Below are 22,708 nucleotides of genomic sequence, written 5' to 3'. Positions count from 1 at the left end.
GCAAAAGTTCATTAATTTCAGTAATTCAACTTAAAAGGTGAAACTAATATATTATATAGACTCATTACAAGCAAAGTAAGATATTTCAAGCCTTTATTTGATATAATTTTGATGATTATGGCTTACAGCTTATGAAAACCCCAAATTCAGAATCTCAGAAAATTAGAATATTGTGAAAAGGTTCAGTATTGTAGGCTCAAAGTGTCACACTCTAATCAGCTAAACACCTGCAAAGGGTTCCTGAGCCTTTAAATGGTCTCTCAGTCTGGTTCAGTTGAATTCACAATCATGGGGAAGACTGCTGACCTGACAGTTGTGCAGAAAACCATCATTGACACCCTCCACAAGGAGGGAAAGCCTCAAAAGGTAATTGCAAAAGAAGTTGGATGTTCTCAAAGTGCTGTATCAAAGCACATTAATAGAAAGTTAAGTGGAAGGGAAAAGTGTGGAAGAAAAAGGTGCACAAGCATCAGGGATGACCGTAGCCTGGAGAGGATTGTCAGGAAAAGGCCATTCAAATGTGTGGGGAGCTTCACAAGGAGTGGACTGAGGCTGGAGTTACTGCATCAAGAGCCACCACACACAGACGGGTCCTGGACATGGGCTTCAAATGTCAAACGTCTTACCTGGGCTAAAGAAAAAAAGAACTGGTCTGTTGCTCAGTGGTCCAAAGTCCTCTTTTCTGATGAGAGCAAATTTTGCATCTCATTTGGAAACCAAGGTCCCAGAGTCTGGAGGAAGACTGGAGAGGCACACAATCCAAGATGCTTGAAGTCCAGTGTGAAGTTTCCACAGTCTGTGTTGGTTTGGGGAGCCATGTCATAGGATGGTGTTGGTCCACTGTGCTTTATTAAGTCCAGAGTCAACGCAGCCGTCTACCGGGACATTTTAGAGCACTTCATGCTTCCTTCAGCAGACAAGCTTTATGGAGATGCTGACTTCATTTTCCAGCAGGACTTGGCACCTGCCCACACTGCCAAAAGTACCAAAACCTGGTTCAATGACCATGGTATTACTGTGCTTGATTGGCCAGCAAACTCGCCTGAGATGAACCCCATAGAGAATCTATGGGGCATTGCCAAGAGAAAGATGAGAGACACGAGACCAAACAATGCAGAAGAGCTGAAGGCCGCTATTGAAGCATCTTGGTCTTCCATAACACCTCAGCAGTGCCACAGGCTGATAGCATCCATGCCACGCCGCATTGAGGCAGTAATTAATGCAAAAGGGGTCCAAACCAAGTACTGAGTACATATGCATGATTATACTTTTCAGAGGGCCGACATTTCTGTATTTAAAATCCTTTTTTTAATTGATTTCATGTAATATTCAAATTTTCTGAGATTCTGAATTTGGGGTTTTCATAAGCTGTAAGCCATAATCATCAAAATTATATCAAATAAAGGCTTGAAATATCTTACTTTGCTTGTAATGAGTCTATATAATATATTAGTTTCACCTTTTAAGTTGAATTACTGAAATTAATGAACTTTTGCACGATATTCTAATTTTTCGAGTTTCACCTGTATATATTGGGATTTAAGTTTATTTTTCATACCCCATTGGCGAGTTTTAAATTTTTTTTATTTAAAGTATAAACCTATACAATTTAGTAATTAATTTTTATTAAAATAAGAAAAAAGCAATTGACCATTTATGTCGTTTAAAGCATGTCTGGATATTTGACCAGGAAAAAAAGACAAAAATATGTCTTCAGAATATTTTTATTTTTTTTGCAGTGAGCTACAGAGAGACCTGGGTGACGTACCACCCAAGTCCAACGCTAGTTATTTTTTCCAACAAACATATTTAGTGGGATTTGAGATGTTTTTGTGAGTTGGCAGTAACTGTGTGAGGTGGGTGAAGAGAGACTCAACAGCAGGCAGCAGATTTTCACATGAGCGTCTGTCATGTGATGGTCTGTTCTGCTCTTTCTCATTTTCTCCTTCAGATAGTGAGGTCAAAGTCTGGAGCATCACGTAACACTTAAAGGGATAGTTCAACCAAATATGAAAATTCTCTCATCATTTACTCATCCTTATGGCATCCAAGAGGTGTATTACTTTCTTGCTTCTGATGAACACAAATAAAGATATTTTGAAGGATTTATTAGGTGTTTTAGTCCATACTATGCAAGTAAATGGGGCCCAAACCTTTCAAGCTCCAAAAAGAACATAAATGTAATCCATACAGCTCCAGTGGTTTAATCCATGTCTTCTGAAGTGATGCTAAGCTTATTCATGCGCCCTCGTGCTTGACACGTGCTCTTGCATGTTGGCGCAAGAAATTCCGCTTATATTGCGCACCAGTCAGTTCTCACGAGAACATGCAAATATGCATTTTAGCAGACCTTGAAAGTTTTTGACCCCATTGACTTGCATTGTAAGGACAATAACACATAATATATCCTTCAAAACATCTAAAAAAAAAAAGAAAGATATTCAAGTGGGACTTGACATTTTTTGGCTCACTGGTCATTGGTCTTCCAAAGAGACCAGCCACTAGCCAAAAATCGACCACCTCACAAAAAGTCATAAAGCTGACTGGAGACTGTAACTTGTCAGACATTCACAGAATTTTGAATGCAGGAAAAGCTATCCCCCATTCACTTTAATTTTATGAAAAGAGCAACATAAACATTGCGCTGAACATATATGGACTTGCATCGAAATTTCACAGAACTAATCGATTCGCTCAAATCGTTTACACAGATTGCAGTCAGCTGAGATGTGAATGTCACATAGATAAATGATTTGATTCTGGAATGTTCAAGCTTTTTGACAGCCATGTTTCATAATGGGATGGGAGGATAAACTGTGTCTTTGTTTATGAATTTATAAATAGCCAGAGGGCTGTTCCAGGGTCCTTGTGTAATTGTGATTTTGATCGTCAGCATAGATTTAAATTGGAATGGAATCATTGTCATCGGATCTGGATCTGGCTGCTTTGTCTGTATGAAATTATGATTTTGGGTTTTATCCAGCACTGTTAAGCATCTGGATCAGCCTGTTTGTTTAAAATGGGAAAAGTGATTGTACAGCAGAGGAAAGGAATTTGTGACTTCTGAAGTGAAAGCTGAGATACTTAGAGGGTTAATTTCATAATCTCTGTTTGGCCGTGAACCCATTTACAAATCCTGTGTAAAACACACTGCACTAGAAGTCTGCTTGTGTCTATAAAACCTGAACCGGACACATACCCGAGACTTTGTGACCTGATCCGAACAGTATCGTCAGATTTGAAGCACGAACCCAAAGTTACAAAAGTTACAAAGTTATTTTTAACTCGACATCGCGTCATGTGTGAGATGCTGAAGAATAAGGAAAATGCGGTGCGACGGTCAAAAACGTCCGCCAAGCATGTTTTTACATAGGAAAAGAATGGAAAAACAAAAAAGATGCACACAAAAACACGTTTGGTTTGAACAGACCCTACCTTGTCCGTTCGGGCGTGTCTGTTAGTAAGAGCACGTGCGAATCTAGTTAGGTAGGTCTGTTTATTTTTTCATTACACACCCGAACCCAATGTCATACTTGAAAAACTGACTCTGCGGTTTCTCAGTTGTAGACCTCTATATTGGGTCCGATACCATGCTCGTGTACCTATACTCATGCTCATAAAAATGCTCCAATACCAAAAACATATGGGTTAATGTCATTCCTTAAACATTCAGTGCACAAATTAAAACCACATTACGTCCTAGTGAGATTATTAAACCGCAAAGGCTGTGATTTAATGAGATAAATAGCCTATATTGTTTGCATGTGCTGCACGATTCAAAAGTGAGTGTTTGTGAATGGGTAAAGGCGTGCTGACATAAAGACACAAAGTGCTCAAATGGTTTAGAGCTACTGAATAGTTATGTAATATTCACTGTATTACTATTGCTAATAATAATAATAATAATAATAATTATATAATAATTGATAATAAAACAATAATAATTGTCTTTTCGATAATTTTGCCTATGTTATTGCCCATGGCATAAATTTTGCCAGAGGTGTGTATTTTTTGGGAAATTTTTATATTTCAATTTCAGTTCCTATAATACATCTATAATACACTGTGTACACAAAATAGTTACACTCAGGATGGCAATATTTGATCCCAGTACCCTTAAAGCATAACATCATGAAATCTATGATATTATGGTTTCATTCTGTGGGCCCTGGCTTCAAATGTTTTTTTTTTTATTTATATTTTCCACCAGATGGCGCCATCTTTCTCATGTTTAGCCAATGGAGCAAATACAAGCTTTTTTCCTATTTTCTGTTTGCTGTATTATAGAGCACTGCAGACCAAATGAATAAATGATGCAGCTAAAATTGTGTGTGTTGGTGTGTTGGTGTGTGTGTGTGTGTGTGTGTGTGTGTGTGTGTGTGTGTGTGTGTGTGTGTGTAAAAAACAACAGTGGCATTATATAAACAAACTGGCTATTAAAGGGTTAAAATCCTGGCAATGAATGAATATTTGGTAGTTATTATCAGAACTGATGTTGGCTAAAAAAATCTGTTTCATTGAAAGTGGAAAATAATCTATAGTATTTTTATGGCAGTATTTTGGTGCGGAAAGTTTTGTCCTCTAAGGTCCTGAGTTTTTTTTTTTTTTTTTCATCTGATACTTAACAAAAAATAATAATGCATCATAATCAGTGTTGTTGTTAATTATTGATATATTCCAGATTGATAATCCAAAAAAATCCCCTATAGCATTTAGTATATGAACATAATGAATTTTTGGTGTTTTCCAATAAAACAATTTGTATTAAAAAAGACAGTTTGTATTATATATACAAACTGTCATTTAAAGGGTTAAAATCCTGAAAAAAAAAAAAAAAGAATATTTGTTTGTTATGATAAGGACTGATGTTGGTTAAAAATGTTTATATGTAATATTTACATTTAAATATAATTTAACTAATTAAAGTGGAAAATAATATTAATATATTATATTATTATGGCAGTTTTTTGACTTGGACATATTTGTCATTGAAGGATCTCTGAGTATTGACACACAAGGGTTTTTATTTTGGATTGTGCTGTGAGGTTCTGTATAAAAGTAATTCATAATGAATAATTAAGTTGAAAATGAATTGTTCTATTTTCAGTTTATTAAAGTTTTAATCAATTAATTAATTTTAACAAGATTTTGATGACAAACTGTTGATATGGAATTCAGAAAAATCAACAACAACAACAACAAAACAGGTATTGGTATTGGCAAGTAATAAAAAAGAAGTAACAGTACTTGTACTCGTTCTCAAAAAAATGGTATCAGGACATCCCTACGACTAACATTTTTTAGAATATTGTGATATATAGTTTTGCTTACATTGCTGACTACAGATGGAGTATGTTCAACATTGTTACACTGGGGCATTATGGACATTTGTGCAAGACTGCATTCTTGATGGATCGAGCAGTCGAGACACAATGAAAGAATGAGTATGCAATCATTCAGAATAGTTTATCCTTTGAATGACCTCTTAACTTCATTATCTTGGTGCTGGTGTAATGTCATCTCCAGTAAATGTCATGGCTGGTTTGGCGTGTTCATGTGGTTGAGCGTGAGATCACTGTTGGGTTTGAATGAAGTTACAAGTGCGATTTAGATGTCATCATCCAGTTCAAGTTAGTTAGAGGTGTAGTTAGCCTGGTTGAAATTAGCCTAGTCTAAACCCGGGTTCATTTATCACGCTGGGCTCTGAATAACCTAATCACACTGTTTGACTCAATTCACTTCACATTGACTAAACAAAAGCGCTAGAGAGCTCTTTAAAGCAATTCTTTTCCAGCACTTATGTTTGAAATGACACCACAACTTCCAGAACCTTGTGAGTTGCCTGTCAACTTAGTCAACTGCCTTCTAAGTGGTTGTTCACCGCAATCACGTTTCTGCATCTCTCTGCATGGTTTTGAATTGTTTTTCTATGTAAACAAGGTCTAGACAGATGCCTTAGACTGTTAAAATACAAAGCACACACAATTATTGAGTATAACTGGGATATTTATAGTCAAGGTTTTTTTTTTCCTTAGATCTTTTCACATTGCATTCTGGGATTGTCTTACCTGTGAAGGATATATAAGATGTTGCCTTAGAATTTGGGCAAAACGATGGATCTTGGGGGGGCAGTGAAATATTGTTGAGTACCTTTTGGTACAGCCAATGTGTCAGGATTGCGTCTAATATGCCTTAAAATGTTGTCTAGGTAGATAGCTAACTAGGTGTTCTGTAATCAAACAGTCCTTTGTGTCCATTGTTGCTAAAATTGCTTGTACATATGGGTACAAACATGAGGACACCAGAAACATCATGAGCTGGCTTTAATGTAGCAGTGAGAAGTTATTAAAATGTAACAAATAAAATGAATTGCAAAAATATTCAAACGTATGATATTTAATATATTCAAATTTTAATAATAGCACCCACATCCAGTTCCCCAGAAAGACCCCCGGGAAAAAGGTGGATAGTAGCAGCACTAGTGCAAACTACACAAAACACATGTTCATGCATTGTCACATTATGATGCTCTTTCATTGCTGCTTTGTCAGGCGTTTGTGTGTGTGTGTGTGTGTGTGTGTGTGTATGTGTGTGTGTAGCTGCTGAATCATGTGCTTGTGTCACATGAGGATTATCTCATGTTTTCTCCTGATACACTGTAATCACACTCACACACACACATACACTGATTTCACTCCGTGCTATAATCCTCAATCTGCTGCGGTTATTGCTCATTGCCATCGAGTGTGAACGTGAGTGAATGGGAGAGAGATTGCGTTTTTGCTATTGCTATTTTTACCCTCCCTCCTCGTGTTTGTGTGTCTGTGTAGTTTTGGGATGGTCTCCTCTGGAGGTCCAGGTTAAACATATGTCACATCTTTTCATCCCTACGTTCATATCACACTGAATGTGTGATTTGTTTAGTTTCTGATGTATGTTTAAGCCCCACCCCTTTAAATGTCAATCATGACTTTACAGTTGACCAGTTGGTTCCATGCATGGTGCAGTGACGGTCTGTTGCATCTCATTTTCACTTTATTGGATGTTCTGATGTGTCAACAATGCAAAGTGATTTCTTTAATCAGACAATTTAAGCAATGGAATGAGATGAAAATAAATAAACCATTTGGTTTTAGATTGATTGGGTAAACCCAGCCTCCATCTGTAGCTGTTTCAAATGTTCATACAGCCAAAGCACAGTTTTTTTCTGCTAAACTCTATGACGTCATTAGCATATGTTATGTGTTGTTCCTCACCCATTGGTTTATATTGAAAAATACCCATTCAAAAAATAAACTGGGCTAAAAACTGTAGAATATTAGCACCATTTAGAAAAATATGAAAAATGCAGTATTTATGCTTGGCCTTGTAACACTGTTAAATACTCCGTTTGAAGATGAGCCCAACTTTGTTTAGATAGCAGATGGTATTGGGATTTTTTTTTTTTTTTTTTTTTTAAATGTATGTGCCAAGACTTTATATTAGAATGTAGACTTTAAAATGAGTCCATTGATATGTGAGCAGTTCTCTGAGGGGTTCAGGGCTGTGAGTGTGTGTCTCATACATGAATGAGTTATAAAGATGGTGTGGAAAGCTGGACTGCATCCCATCTGGCTTGTGTGACTAGCGATGACGTAACCGCTCACAGAACCACTCAAAACTCCACTGTACTTACTGTGTACATATATTCATTGGTAGACTGCCCTGGCAGCTTTTCTTTGTAAAGAAAACAGATTAGTTTGACTGAAACCGTTCATATGACTTAAAGTGCAGCGCTTCAGACCTGTTTTAGTTGCCAGGTTACAGAGTTGCCTAATATAGATGCTTGTTCAGAAATACTGTCATCTTTTCTGTTTACTATACAGTATTTTGTGTCCATATTCAAAAGTATTCCCAAAAATCACTGCATGCCATTCTATGTTCTTTTTTGTAGCGAACTTAATTGAAAAACTGCTTATCCGTATGTTTTTGAGGGTGTTTTGCAGTGTATGTTGTGTTCCAATTTGTTGCTGTCACTGTAATCATCTTATTGCATTTAATGTCCCTGTGAAATCAACAGTTTTTTTTTTTCATATATTTTTGAGGTCATCTAAATACAAGTGTTCTTTTAGCAGATTTGCTGTGCACTATTACATTTTCAATCTTGCTCTTCTTGGAAAATGGACCAGAAATATGCACTCAGATGTGTCTATGCAAATTTCTGTCCAATCAGATGAATCACTATTCTCTTCTTTCTTTCTTTCTTTCTTTCTTTCTTTCTTTCTTTCTTTCTTTCTTTCTTTCTTTCTTTCTTTCTTTCTTTCTTTCTTTCTTTCTTTCTTTCTTTCTTTCTTTCTTTCTTTCTTTCCTAACTTCCCTCCTTCCTTCATTTGCTTTAATTCTTCCTTCTATCTTCCTTTCATCTTCCCTTCATTTATTCCCTCATTTCCTCTGTCCTCCCTCCCTTCCTTCCTTCCTTCCTTCCTCTCTCCATTCCTTCCTTCCTTTCCTCATTTCCTTTGTCCTCTCTTCCTTCCTTTTTCCTTTCTCTTCCATCATTTCCTAACTTCCTTCCTTTGTTTCTTTTATTAATGTTTCCTTCCTCCCTCTCTCCATTCCTTCGTTCCTTTCCTCATTTCCTTGTCCTCCCTCCCCTTCAATCCCTCCATCCTTCCTTCCTCCCTCTCTCCATTCTATCCTTCTTTCCTTCCTTTTCTACCTTCCTTCCTTCCTTCCTTTCTTCCCTCATTACTCCATCATTCCTCTTGCCCTCACTTTCTTCCTTCCTTTTTTCCTTTCTCGTTTCCTTCCCTCATTTCCTAACTTCCTTCCTTCCTACCCTCATTCCCTTCTTTTTTTATTCCCTCATTTCCTTCCTTTATTTCTTCTTTGTCTTTCTTTGTTTTATTCTTTCTTTCATATTGCCTTCCTTTCTACCCTCATGTCCTCCTCCTCCTTCCCTCCCTCCCAGCAGATCAGGCAGAAAAACAGGCAGTTTCATTTATAAAATGTCATTCATTTCTTAAAGAATTGTAGCTGTTATTAGAGACAAATTAAAATGACATTCATGAGGTATTTAACTTCTCTATGTGACAGATTTCAGAATGAAACAGAATATTCAGTAGTAAATAATCTAGGATGGAATATTCCTATCTAATTAGGGATTATCTATTAAGGAATCAATTTGGGTTCATTTTGTTAATAATAATAAGAACAAGTCCAGTTCTTTGTGTGTAGTTTTTTTTTGGTCTTTCTCTTCTCTTTTGCCTGCTTTCTGAATTCCTGTGTCATGTGATATATGTGATTTCATGTGGTTTTTTTTGCAGTTTTCAGCATCAGCTGACTTGTTTGAGCCGAATCTCTTTTTTTCCACCCTTTCATGTTTTTTAAAGTGCTCAATCACAATGCATCATATTTGAGTGTGTTCAGAACTAATTAAAGAGACATTGTTTATTTGTGTCAGTGCATGATATTAACTGATTTTTCTCTTTGTACAGTATGCTCGAGTTTGGATTCCAGATGTAGAGGAAGTATGGAAGTCAGCAGAACTCACCAAGGACTACAGACAAGGAGACGGAGTGCTGCAACTACAACTAGAGGATGGATCGGTCAGTGACTGTGTGTGTGTGTGTGTGTGTGTGTGTGTGTGTGTGTGTGTGTGTGTGTGTGTGTGTGTGTGTGTGTATTTGTTTGTTTGTGTGTCAGGGCTACATGCAACAATGGAATAAGCAATAAAAACAAACTTCAATGTTAATAATTTGTTGTACTATGCAGTTGTAACTGCGACAAATGGCGAGAGAAAGGACATTGTGTTATTCACTTGGTTTCTATTTCTGCAGCATCTGGGTAACCCCGCCTGCTGTGAAATCTCATTGGTCTAAAATCTTGCTCCTCATTACTGTACATTGAACTTTAGAAATGGTCTGTTGTGCTGTGATTTATGTGGTATCGCATAGAAATGTTGTGTTCAGTGCAGACAGACAAATAGCTTGTAACATCTCGCCTGGCTGGATAAGCCTCAAAAGACTCTTTTCAAAACGACTACTTTTGTAATGCAAGAACAGTGTACCTGGAGTAACCTGGCTTTACAAGAGCACTTCAATTGTGTAACATTCTTAAGATTGATCATGCAAGCTTTGTGTTAGTTTCATAGATCATTAACCATTAGGTTAATCTTACCACTGTAATGGTAAGAAATAATCAATACTTAATCAAACTCTTAGGAGGGAGCACAAAACTTATTGCAAGGGAACCAAAATTATTGTGAGGTAGCGCAAAACTATTGCAAAGAAAAACAAACTATTGTTAGGGCACGATAAAAACGTATTGCGAGGGAATGTAAAACGAATTGCAACGGAGTGCAAAACTATTGCAAGGAAAAACGAATTATTGTTAGGACACGATAAAAATTTATGGCGAGGGAATGAAAAACGTATTGTGAGGAAACGCAAAACTTATTGGAATGGAGCACAAAACTATTGCAAGGAAAAACAAACTATTGTTAGGACACGATAAAAGCTTATTGCGAGGAAATGCAAAACTTATTGGAATGGAGTGCAAAACTGTTGCAAGGAAAAAGGGAATTTTGCGAGGGAATACAATACCTATTGCGAGGGAACGCAAACTATTGTTAGGGCACGATAAAAACGTATTGCGAGGGAATGCAAAACTATTTAGTTGAAACGCAAACAATTTTTAGGGGGACGATAAAAACGTATTGCGAGGGCACACTGTCAGAGCCGGGGCATAAACTCAGATTGGTGGCTTCATAGCCAGACACTACCAGTGTGCCACGTTTTTTAACAACTTAGAGCGGAGTAACAGAAATCCTTTGTGCAGATATAATCCAAGTATGTCAACAGAAGAGAAAAGTATAATCCACAATGTTATCAGTTCAAAAAGAAAAACAGTCCTTTAGGCAAGTTAATATCAAAAAAGGCAAAAATACAAAGATAATATCCACAGAGCAAAAACAACAGAGATGAAAAACGAGGAACTAAACATGACATGGACCAAACACAGAAGCATGGAACAAACTTGACTTAAATACACAAAGTGAAACAAGGCACTGGTAAGAGCAATGACAAATAATAACACTAGTGAGGTCTGCCGAGGCCTTCTTGTGGCAATACCGAGAATAACCAGTCAATGATCCGGACGCAAGCAAAACGTTTTGCAAGGGATCGCAAAACTTATTGCGAGGTAATGCAAACTAATGTGAGGAAATGCAAACTATTGTGAGGGAACCCAGAACTTATTATGAGGAAACGCAAACTATCGGGAAGGAAAGCAAAACGTATTGTGAGGAAACAAAATATTGCAAGGTAACGCAACACTTATTTCGAGGAAACAAAATATTGCAAGGGAGGGCAAACTTATTGTGAGGAAATGCAAACTATTGCGAGGAATGTAAAACTTATTGTGAGGAAACTCAAACTGTTGCGAGGAAAGCTAAATTATTGTGAGGAAACTCAAACTTATATGAGGAAAAGCAAACTATTACGAGGGAATGCAGTAGTATGTGTTTTTGTAATTCAATTTTTTTATTAATTCTTAAAATAATAAAGAAAAGCAAAAACATACAGATACACATACAACAAACATTTAAATCCCACAACACCCCTCCCCCTCCCAATCCCCCAATCCCCCAACCCCGCCCTAACCCCCAACAAACATCCCTGTGGTCACACAAGAGTATATACACTAAAAAAGCAAACAAACACAATTCCAAAAAAATATATGTAAATTAATAATTTACATTTAAAACAATACTACTCTCTCCATCGCCCCACCCCGAGAGCCCTCTAAATAACTGCCCCATTTCCCAACAAACAAATCGTCTTTCAAATGACCTAACCTCCTCAAATCATCACACTGGTCAGAACCCAATTCTCTGTGTCTTTTCACCACATTGATGACTGCCCCATCGCCCAAAACACAGAGTCTGGGGCAAAATGAAACCTGAGTGCCCAACACATCACACACAAAACTCTGAACCTTCAACCAGAATTCCTGGATCTCAACACACCAAAAACATGGACCATGTCTCCATCCTCCGATTGGCATCGCTAGCAGGTGGGTGTGTCTTTGAGACCAAGACTATACAATCTAGAGGGGGTCCAATAGAATCGATGTAAAATCTTAGATGCAGACTTGACATTTTTTTTAATCCTAGCCCACACTCCCTCCTCCAATACCAAGTTGAAATCTTTCTCCCATAATTTCTTGATAGAATTTAAAGCTCCGTCCCTCAGACTCTGAATTAGCAGAGAGTAATACACTGATGCCTCATGACCTTTTCCAAAAGCAGTAATCATCACTCCCAGAGTATCTGCCGCTTTAGGAGTTGCATATGCTACTCCCAAAAATAGCACAGAGCAGGTGGCAGAGCTTTAAACACCTAAAGAACTGAGATCTGGGGATCCCAAAATGTTGAACCAAATTTTCCGAAGATCTCAACACTCCACTCTCATATATGTCACCAAGCGTATTAACCTCCCTCACAATCCACTTTGACCAGCAGAAAGGACACTTATTAATACATAATTTTGGTTGAGGCAACATTTAAATAAATGTCAGAATTAAATACTCAGGACACTTTTGTCCATACCGAGTACAAATGCAAAATAACGGGATGTTATCTCTTAACTTCTCCGATTAGTTTGATAGAAAGGCTTTGCAATGGCTAAATAGGAGCAAGAACTTCCTGTTCAATTCAAAACCAGGGAGGGGCTCTCTCTGGTGGAAGTGACTTATAAGTAAAAAATGAGACCGAATGCATAATAATAAAACAAAATTATTCTCAATAAAACAAATTTGCTGGGAATAAAATGCCCAAACACTTAATGCCCTGTCTGGGCCACTGGAAGTTGCCTGACTGAAAAGTCGTTACTGGGTAGTACGCTGTCAGAGCCAAAGCTTCAGATTTAGACCAATTGACTCTTTATCCTGAGAATTTTGAAAAGGAATTAATAAATCTGTGGAGGCAAGGCATAAATCTAGAAGTGTCGAAGATGAATAATAAAATATTCTGTGTAAAGCAAAAGCTTAAAACCTCCCACCATCACCCCTGGAAAATTGTCCTCCTTTCTTATCATGGCTGCTAATGGTTCCAGGGCAAGACAGAACAATAATTGGGAAAGAGGGCAACCCTGCCGGGCACCCCTATCCAGAGTAAAATAATCTGAAATTAATCCATTTGTTTGTACTGCCGCTAACGTGTGTCTAGAAAGAAACTTAATCCATCCAATAAACGTACTCTCAAACCCGTACATTTCCAAAATCTTAAAAAGATAATCCCATTCTATCATCTACCATCAAGTGAGATGGCAGCGATCGGAGTCTGATCATTCGCCACTGACCACATAATATTGATGAAATGCCTAATGTTATCAGAAGAGCTGTGGCCCCGAATAAACCTCACCTGATCTACATGTGTAAGATATATCATAACTTAATCGTTTAGCTAAAATGTTTGACTATTTTTACATCTAGCTGGATCAGGGAAATTGTATGGTAACTCTTACACTCGCTTTGATCTTTGCCCTTTTTAAGAATCAGACTGAACCGGGCTTGCATCATGGTTGGTGGAAGCTTTCAATTCTTTAATGATTCCATATAAACGTCTAGCAAAAGTGGAGCCAGTTCTTTAGTATAAGATCTAAAAACTCAGTGGCAAATCCATCTGGCCCCGCAGCCTTGCCTGTAGGTAAGGCCTTAATTACCTCACCAAGCTCCTCCAAGATTATCTCAGAATCAAGACAATTTTTTGCTCAGTCGTCAATTTAGGGAGTTTCTAAATGTTCCACAAAATTTCGAATATCTTCATCAGTAGTTGAAGTTGTGGAACTATAGAGTTCAAGTTCAAGTTCTTTTATTTATATAGCACATTTAAAAACAGCATCAAGTCTGACCAAAGTGCTGTACAATACAAAATTATAAAAACACAACAATTGAAGGACATTACATACTATTAAAAGCCAGTGAAAAGAGATGAGTTTTAAGAGAAGATTTAAAAACAGACATTGAAGGTTACAATCTGACACTGATAGGCAAACTATTCCATAAAATAGGACCCACAACAAAAATGGCTCTCTCTCCTCTGCGCTTTAGCCTCGAGCGTGGGACATCAAGGAGATATTATTGATCACAGGATCTCAGACTTCTAGGTGGATGGTAAGGATGTAATAAGTCAGACAAGTAACTGGGAGCTTGGTTGTGTAATGATTTGTAAACAAACAATACCATTTTCAAATCAATTCTTGCTTGAACCGGCAGCCAAGCAAAGCATTATTAATATCAATGGCCAAGGTAAAAGTTTCACCACCAGCAGATGTCACTAAGGGAATTTTTGAAAAAGACTCTCTCTGCTTTATATATCTGGCCAAAAGCTTCCCTGCTTTGTCCCCGACTCAAAGTATGTCTGTCTTGACCTGAATAGCCAAATCTCCACCTTCCACGACATCAGTCGTGATGGATCAGTGTGTATCGAATCTCACCGAGTGACATAAAAATTATTAAAATCAGCAAAGTGCCCAGAGCTCGCTGTTCACACCTCCGAACCTCGCATGGTGTCACGTGACTCGATATTTGTTTATGTCATAAAATATTTGAAATACACTTAAAAAACATTTTTTTTGTTTGAAGTACTTAGAAGCAAGAAAACAAGATATCCACAACCAGAACAGGATATTCTGTGTCTGTGAAATAATTGGTAGCGAGACGAGTGGGCATGCATTATAATGGGCTGAAATAAACTAAACTCATTTTACTGAAATAAACTGACCAGCTTATGAGTCAAAAACAGTCTAGATACTTTGATTAAACAATGCTCATGACACATTTTAAAGATTTTTTTTTTCAATTCAGTCATATATTTGTATTTCATAACTTGTGTTACAATTGCCCCTGACCTCATGACCACAATAACATCTTGTATGGTAGCTGGCAGCGACAGCACCTGTCATTCATGCCAACCAACAACCTAGAGATAACATAGATTTTAGTTTGGGTGGAAAAAAAAGCCCTTTTATATTGGCTTCCATTGAAAGTGCATTTGTCACGTTTAAATTTGTTTTTCATGTTTTGTGTTCATGTCTTTTATTTTGAAAGTTCCTGTTTCTCTCCATGTTCGTGTGTCTTGTTTTCATTAGCTTATTGTCTAGTTAACTCGTTATCAGTATTGTCATGTCATTGGTTCATGTTTTAGTAATCTTGTTGTCATGTTCATTAGTTTAGTCTCATCACTGGTTGTCTGTCATGTTGTTACCGATGTCCATGTATTTAAACCCTCATGTTTGCCATTGTCCTTTGTCGAGTATTGTTGGTGTAATGTTGTCAAGTCCTTTATGTTTGTTTTGTTTTGGATTCATGTTCGGATTTCACCTTTTAATTAAAATGGCACTTGGGTATCACTTCATCGTAGTCGTCCGTTCCTGTCTTCAGCCTGTCCTGCCCGCTCTGTAACGTTACAGCATTACTGGATATGCCATTTTACAGAAAATCATTTAGTTTACATCAAGTTGAAAATAAGCCAAAATAATCATTATAAAAATGCCTCCAGGTCACTGTCTAAATGAGCCTCAGCTCTCACATCAGGGGTCTCAATAATAATGACAGCAAAACTAGCAGTGATGGTATTTTTAGCATTTTATGATTATTACATTGCAGTATTTTTCCTTAATTACTGGAAGTACTCTATCTGATGTCTTTATTACCTCATTGTCTGGATTTACAACCAACCAACCAATCAATGAGTTTTTATTTCTTCTGTGAAACACAAAAGATACATTTAGTAGAATATTCTCATTGCTCTTTGCAATGCAACAAAAGTAGACGGTGATCTGGGCTGTCAAGATCCAAAAAATAGCACCATAAAAGTAGTCCATACTAGAGGTTAGAGATGTGCAGAACGACTAAATTCACTGATCAGCCGACTAGTCTAATAAGTATGAAATTCTCAAAAAACTGTCAAAAAACATTGTGCATTTATGCGACCCATTTAAAATATTATTCTGTTCCAATAACAGCCAAATCTGACACTAAATTCTGCTGAAAAGGGACATTGATCTGCAACATGTGTGCCTTGCATTAAGCTCATTGTACATTTAAATATAGAACATGACACATTAAAGAATACAGGCATATTTATTGAAAACAATTGTTTGAACAGTGCAGGACCAATAGAGCAACCCTAACCGCTTGTTTTAAAGCGAATTCACCAAAATTGACTTAACATATTAAAACAATCAGGACATTGTTGAAAATATTTAACAGGTTAGCAAAATATACAAGAGAGACAAAATGCGCTGAAAAGTTGAGCGTTTCACGTTGTGGATTTGGCCTATGATCTAATATGACAGCTGTTCGGTTAAGAACGCTAACCAGTTACAATGTAAAAAATAAATAGCTAGGATAGAGATCAATAGGCCTGTGAGAAATGTACAATAAACCGAATGTATTGTTCTAAACATGATCTGCACAAAATAGCTTAAGCGTGCACAGCTTTAGAGAAGACTCAAATGTGAAAACATCCAAAGCAACTTGCAAGTCAACATTTCAGAAATCCACTTCCTGCACCACCACCGATACGATTTCAATGCTATTTTGCTCATTTTGCGAGAGGACATATTTCTGTGCACACCGTGAGTGACATAGGGAAGCACACGCAGCCTAAGGTGAAATTAAAACTTTTATCCATCTGCTCCAGGAATCCTCTTTTGAATAATATTTGTATTATTAATTATATTTCAAATGTGTAACATTAACATGCCAGTAATAATTAAGCACAGCCTTTGTAATAACCACACGTAAATGTGTAAAAATTTAAAAATGTTTAATGGGGAAATATTGACCTACCGTACTATTTATTCCAGTGTCGATTAGCAGCATCAGAACCATTTAGTCGACTAGTCTCGCACATCCCTACTAGAGGTAGAACGATGTATCGTATCGTTGCCGATAGTTGATTTTTTGAACTATCGGTTATTGACAAAAATCTATGCCAATAGTTGCAGATATATTTTTTATTATTCATCTGTGTTCCTCTGTGGCTGGTGCAATTTTGATTCGATAATCAAGCAATCTAAACTGAAGCGAGGGCATGCAAAGAAAAATTTGACTATATGGAAACGTGCCCTATCAGCACATACATTGTGTCTCCATCTTCATATCTTGTGAATAATAATAATAATAATAATAATAATAATAATAATAATAATAATAATAATAAAACTTATTCCTCATTAAACCTCAGTGTTTGTGCAGTACCGGTAGAACCAAGCACCGAATTAAGTCCCAGCCCAGCTTTTAAATGCTCACATGCTTATTTGAGCAGGTGCTCTGTTACTCCTTTTACACTAAATTGCACAATGAATCAAATTAAAATTGTGATATGTCCTAGTGTGATTATGAAACTGCGAAGGGCTGAATGCTTAAATGAATGTGTGAATGTGTGACTCATACACTGGAAACTCCACATACACTGATAATTATTTCTGTTGTATGAGATGACAAAACAGAGCACTAATCCACTGTTAAGTGTGCAGCACTTGTAGACTAGATATTTAAATAATTAAATCGCATAACAAACTGATTATCTGTCAGAAGAAGAAAGTGAAGCATCTGTCAAAACCACACATCAAAATAAAAGCGTGATTCAAATAAAAGTAATTGCAACAAATTATATTACAACTTTATAGTAAAATGTAATATTTATGGTATTAATGTTAATAATAATAAGTAATGATAGTAAACATTAAGTAATATATCACATGCAAAATTAATTATTAATTGTATTAAAACCATTTGGATGATTAAATGAAATGAAAGTTTAAAAACATGTAATTCTAGAAAATTAAAAAAATAAATAAAACGGGAAACAAATATTTTTTAAAGATTTCAGTAGGGCCCTAATTAAAAATGTATGCAATGCATTTTTGATTGAGAAACACTTGAAAGAACATGCATTTCTTTAATTTATAATTTACATTGAAATGTAACCTTTAAATAGGGGGAAAACGTGTGTTCAATAGCACATAACCATGTTAGCATACAGTATTTTTGGTGTGGAATTGAAATTGGTATCGAGAACAGTGCAATTTAACTGGTATTGGTACCGACTAATGAAATGTTGGTATCGTGACAACACTAATATAGGCTATAAAAAGCTTATTTTGGTAAATACTTTAATATAGAGCATTTTAACAGAGCCAAGTCTTTGTATTTTCAAAATAAGAGTCCCTTAGATGTTTTGGGCTTGTTTGCATTTAAAAGTCCCACATTAAGCAATTGGTTATTTTGGGGATTTGGGTTGATCTGGGATTTTATTCGTTTTGGACTTTGTGCCCATTATAATGTAGTAAAGTTTTAAAATTCTTTAAATCGAAATTAAAAACTATCGGCCGATTAATCTCATTCACACTTCTTTTCAGTCAAACATCATGCCTTATGTTGCGCCACATCAATACTGTTAAATCCCATTGGTTCTTGCATCTCTCTTGACAGATTTTGAATATGTGCAACTGTGTATCAGATTTACCCATTTGAAGTCTAAGACCTTAAAGTCTAATGATATTTTTTAACCAAAAACCAGCAGTTGTCATCAGTCAAACAAATGTGCTGTGATTTGTTCTCCTCAGGAACTGGAGCACAAATTGGACCCCAAAACAAACAATTTGCCACCCCTGCGTAATCCAGATATCTTGGTTGGAGAGAATGACCTGACAGCGCTCAGCTACCTGCATGAGCCCGCTGTCTTACACAACCTCAAAGTGCGCTTCATCGATTCTAAACTCATCTACACGTACTGCGGTAAACATACATCGACACATTCATATACACTTAATTTGTCTAAAATCACTGAGCTTAATGGTTCTTTCTGTTTGACGCAGGTATTGTTCTGGTAGCCATAAACCCATATGAGACGTTGCCCATCTATGGAACCGACATCATTTACGCTTACAGTGGGCAGAATATGGGCGATATGGACCCGCACATCTTTGCAGTGGCAGAAGAGGCTTATAAACAGATGGCCAGGTGGGGCTTTACCGATGTTTGTATGTGTCTGATTACCAAAGCATTCTCTATACAAGTATGTGAACACAGACGCTTCTTACTATTTAAGCTTGAAAGCATTGTATGTGAATGTAAGGGATGGGAATTGTAAGGAATTTAGACAATTGTGGTTCTCTATAGGTTCAAAAGAACCAGCTCATTCGAGTCATTAGTTCGGGAAATGGACTACACTGGTAGCGTTGTATGTTTTGTGCTGTAGATTCAAAAGTGGGAATAGGACTAAACTAGTCGTGCTGTATATTTTGCGCTGTAGATTGAAAAAACCAGATAGGAAACATAAGGAATTTACCAATTCTTGTTCCGATTCCTTTGAATGATTCTGATTCCTTAACGGTTCCATTAAGCGGACTATACTTGACGCGCTGTATGTTTTTGATTCACTAAAAAGAGCCAGCCCAAAAGAGTTATTTGTTTGGGAACCGCACCACACCGGTCATGCTGAATGTTTTGATTCAGTAAAATTAACTGGCTCATAAGAGACATTCCTTTGATAATCTGACACCATTGGTAGCGCTGCATGTTTTAATTCACTAAACAGAACTGGCTCAAGGAGTCATTTGTTCAGGAATCTGAGTATACCAGTCATGCTTTATGTGTTGCGCTATAAAAAAAAACCACTCATAAGAGTAATTCGTATGGGAATTGGACTATACTGGACACGCAGTATGTTTAATGCTGTTGATTCAAAAGAACTGACTTATGAAAGAGTCATTTGTTCAGGAATCGGAGTACACTGGCTGCGCTGTATGTTTCATGCTGATTCAAAAGAACCAACTCATAACAGACTCATTTGTTGAAGAATTGGACTACATTGGTAGCACTGTAGATTCAAAAGTACTGGCTAATAAGAGTTATTTGTTTGGGAATCCGAGTACACTAGTCATGCTGTTAACTGAACCAAAAGTCATAAAAATCAAATGGAGCTGGTTTTAAACAAGAAACGGTTCTCAGTTTGCTAACCTATTTTTATGTTATTAAATGTGCCCAAACGTAATTTATTGCATTCTGAAACTTTCTGTAATTTATTGCTCAAACACGTTGTTGATTTATAAAACATTTTCCTGTTAAGTTATAATAATAAGTGTGTTTACTGTCATCAGTGTTTCATTCAGTGATCTTACATCCTGGATAAGTTTCCTATATTCAAGTTTTGCACCCCAAGTACCAAATAAAGACACTAATGTTACGTGTTTAAGAATATAAAGTGATTAAACGAGTCTTAATCAACTCACCCTTTTTACAAAACCCCTTAATATAATCTGCATTCACAATATTCAATAATACAATTAATTTACATCTCTTAACTAAAAGGTTTTTGCATGTTTTAATGAAATTTTTTTTTAATAAAATAAGTTTGTCTTTCCAGTACGTCTTATTTATTACTAAAGAAACTTGAACTATAAGCAAATATTTAATCCATATTGAACTTCATTTAAACTTCACCCTGCTAAATTCTATTATACAGTCATAATGTATTGGAGTTTTGTTTAAATATCTTTTGTTTGGTCTATTTATTATGATATGGGTTCACGGATGGAAACTCTTTCCAGTCTATCACTCCATTTTAAGGGGGCCACTTTGCAGGCCTATTGACTTATTTGCAAACCCAGGGCTGTGCGCTTGCGGGATGACATGCAGTATGATGTCTCAGTATTCTTGTTTGTGTACTTGTGTTGAGTATGTTCTGGCTTTACCTTCAGTCTATGCTGTGAGTGGTACTGCTCAATCTGAAGGGAAGGTTTGTAGGTCAGGACGTTGCTCACTGCAGCCCGGCCAAAAATAGACCTACCATGATTGTGTTTCTTTCACTTTTTTTTTGTTTCGTCTTGTCTCTCTGTCTCTGATCAATGGACCTACAAATGTATGATATTGTAGTTCATTACTATAAACATGCCACTAGCTTGCAGTCCTAAAACCAAGAAGAGATTTAGCATTTTGAAGTCACACTGTTCCCTCAGGAATGTGTTTTTAGAATACAGATTTTGTATTTTTTTTTTTTTGTAACATAAGGTCTGTGGTTAACATTAGTTGAAAAGACCTTCGAGTTTTATTCTACATCATGAATTTCACATGCCTCTGAATTTTGAAGCCACTGTGTTTTTTTAAAGGGATAGTTCACCCAAAAATGCATATTCTCTCATCATTTACTCACCCTCTTGCCACCCTTAAGTTATTTTTTACTAAAAATTATCCTCTCTGCCCATTAGGTGGCGACATGCTTGAAAAATGCAAATCGCCAAAAACAAAAGAAGAAGAAAGTGAAAGTAGAGATTTATAGTCAAAAAGGACTAAATATTGATCTGTGTCTCACTCACACTTATCATATCATTCTGAATACATGGATTTAACCACTGGAGTCTTATGGATTACTTTTATGCTGCTTTTATGTGCCTTTGGAACTTTAAAATTCTGGTCACAATTCACTTCCATTGTATGGAAATACAGAGCTGAGATATATATATTTTTTAAATCTTAACTTGTGTTTAGAAGAAAGAAAGTCATACACATCTGTGATGGCATGAGGGTGAATAAATGTTGACAGAGTTTTCATTTTTGGGTGAACTATCCCTTTAAATACATGTTGCTAACAAGTCACTACAACTACCACAATTATGCGAGTTTAAATGCTTGAAGATCCGAATGATAGTTATAGTATATACTTAAAATATTTTCCTTTTACGTATCCTTTTTTCCTGTCATTCAGAGATGAGAGGAATCAGTCTATCATCGTGAGTGGTGAATCTGGAGCAGGTAAAACAGTCTCTGCCAAATATGCCATGCGGTACTTTGCCACCGTCAGCGGCTCTGCCAGTGAGGCCAACGTGGAGGATAAGGTCCTGGCATCCAACCCCATCATGGAGGTAAGCCCTGTGTCCTGTATCAGTACATTCAGGGTCCTCAATTAACTTTTTACGTACATCAAAAAGGGTTAGAATGTCATTCTTTCAGTCAACCTAAACCATTTAAACCATGTTGCAGATCCTAATTTACCCGAAAGTTAACAGGCAAGTAACAGCAAATGCATTTTTACCCATTTTAGTGTTAGTTTTGAACACTGTGTACTTCGATGGTATGTTCTGTGATCTGGGAGTCTCAGGCTGTTAGTTTTCAGGAAGGGCTTTAATTATACAGACTTTGTATTCGCAGAGAGCCAAACCCTTGGGGCTGAGAGTCTAAAAGCTCTTCTCTGACACCAATGTAAAGCAGTGTCTCATTCACAGCGTTGTATTTGCCCTTCACTGCATGGTCTTCATCTCCCCTGGGCTCATATCCCTCAGTACAGCATCAGTGTGTGTGTGTGTGTGTGTGTGTGTTTGTGTATTAGTGTACATTTAGTGTTCCCAAAAAGCTCAGATGACCTTCTCTGCTGTTTTTTTATTCTTAAAGGAGAAATTCACCCATAAATGAAAATTCTCTCATCATTTACTCAACCTCATGCCATTACAGATGTGTATGACTTTTCTTTCTTCTGCTGAACAAAAATTAAGATTTTAGAAGAGCTCTGTAGGTCGATACAATGCAAGTGAATGGTGGCTAAAACTTTGAAGCTCAAAAATCACATAAATGCAGCATAACAGTAATCCAGAAGACCCCAGTAGTTAAATCTATATCTTCAGAAGCTATATAATAGGTGTGGGTGAGAAACAGATACATA

The 22,708-nt window shown here is 36.7% G+C and overlaps 1 protein-coding gene across 1 annotated transcript in view; it reads left to right on the top strand.

Moving 5' to 3' along the window:
• LOC127661204 (unconventional myosin-Va-like) overlaps window positions 1-22,708 on the top strand; it is a 146,808-nt gene that overhangs the window by 8,323 nt on the left and 115,777 nt on the right. The window contains exons 2-5 of the mRNA XM_052151811.1: window positions 9,477-9,587; window positions 18,618-18,789; window positions 18,870-19,014; window positions 21,758-21,914. Of these exons, the coding sequence (XP_052007771.1) occupies window positions 9,477-9,587; window positions 18,618-18,789; window positions 18,870-19,014; window positions 21,758-21,914 (585 nt within the window). The remainder of the gene's footprint in view (window positions 1-9,476; window positions 9,588-18,617; window positions 18,790-18,869; window positions 19,015-21,757; window positions 21,915-22,708) is intronic.

Source organism: Xyrauchen texanus, chromosome 21 (genome assembly GCF_025860055.1).
Source record: "Xyrauchen texanus isolate HMW12.3.18 chromosome 21, RBS_HiC_50CHRs, whole genome shotgun sequence".
In the NCBI taxonomy this organism is placed as follows: Eukaryota; Metazoa; Chordata; class Actinopteri; order Cypriniformes; family Catostomidae; genus Xyrauchen; species Xyrauchen texanus.
Note: the sequence above shows the minus strand (reverse complement) of the source record. Positions and strands in the feature narration are given on the sequence as shown.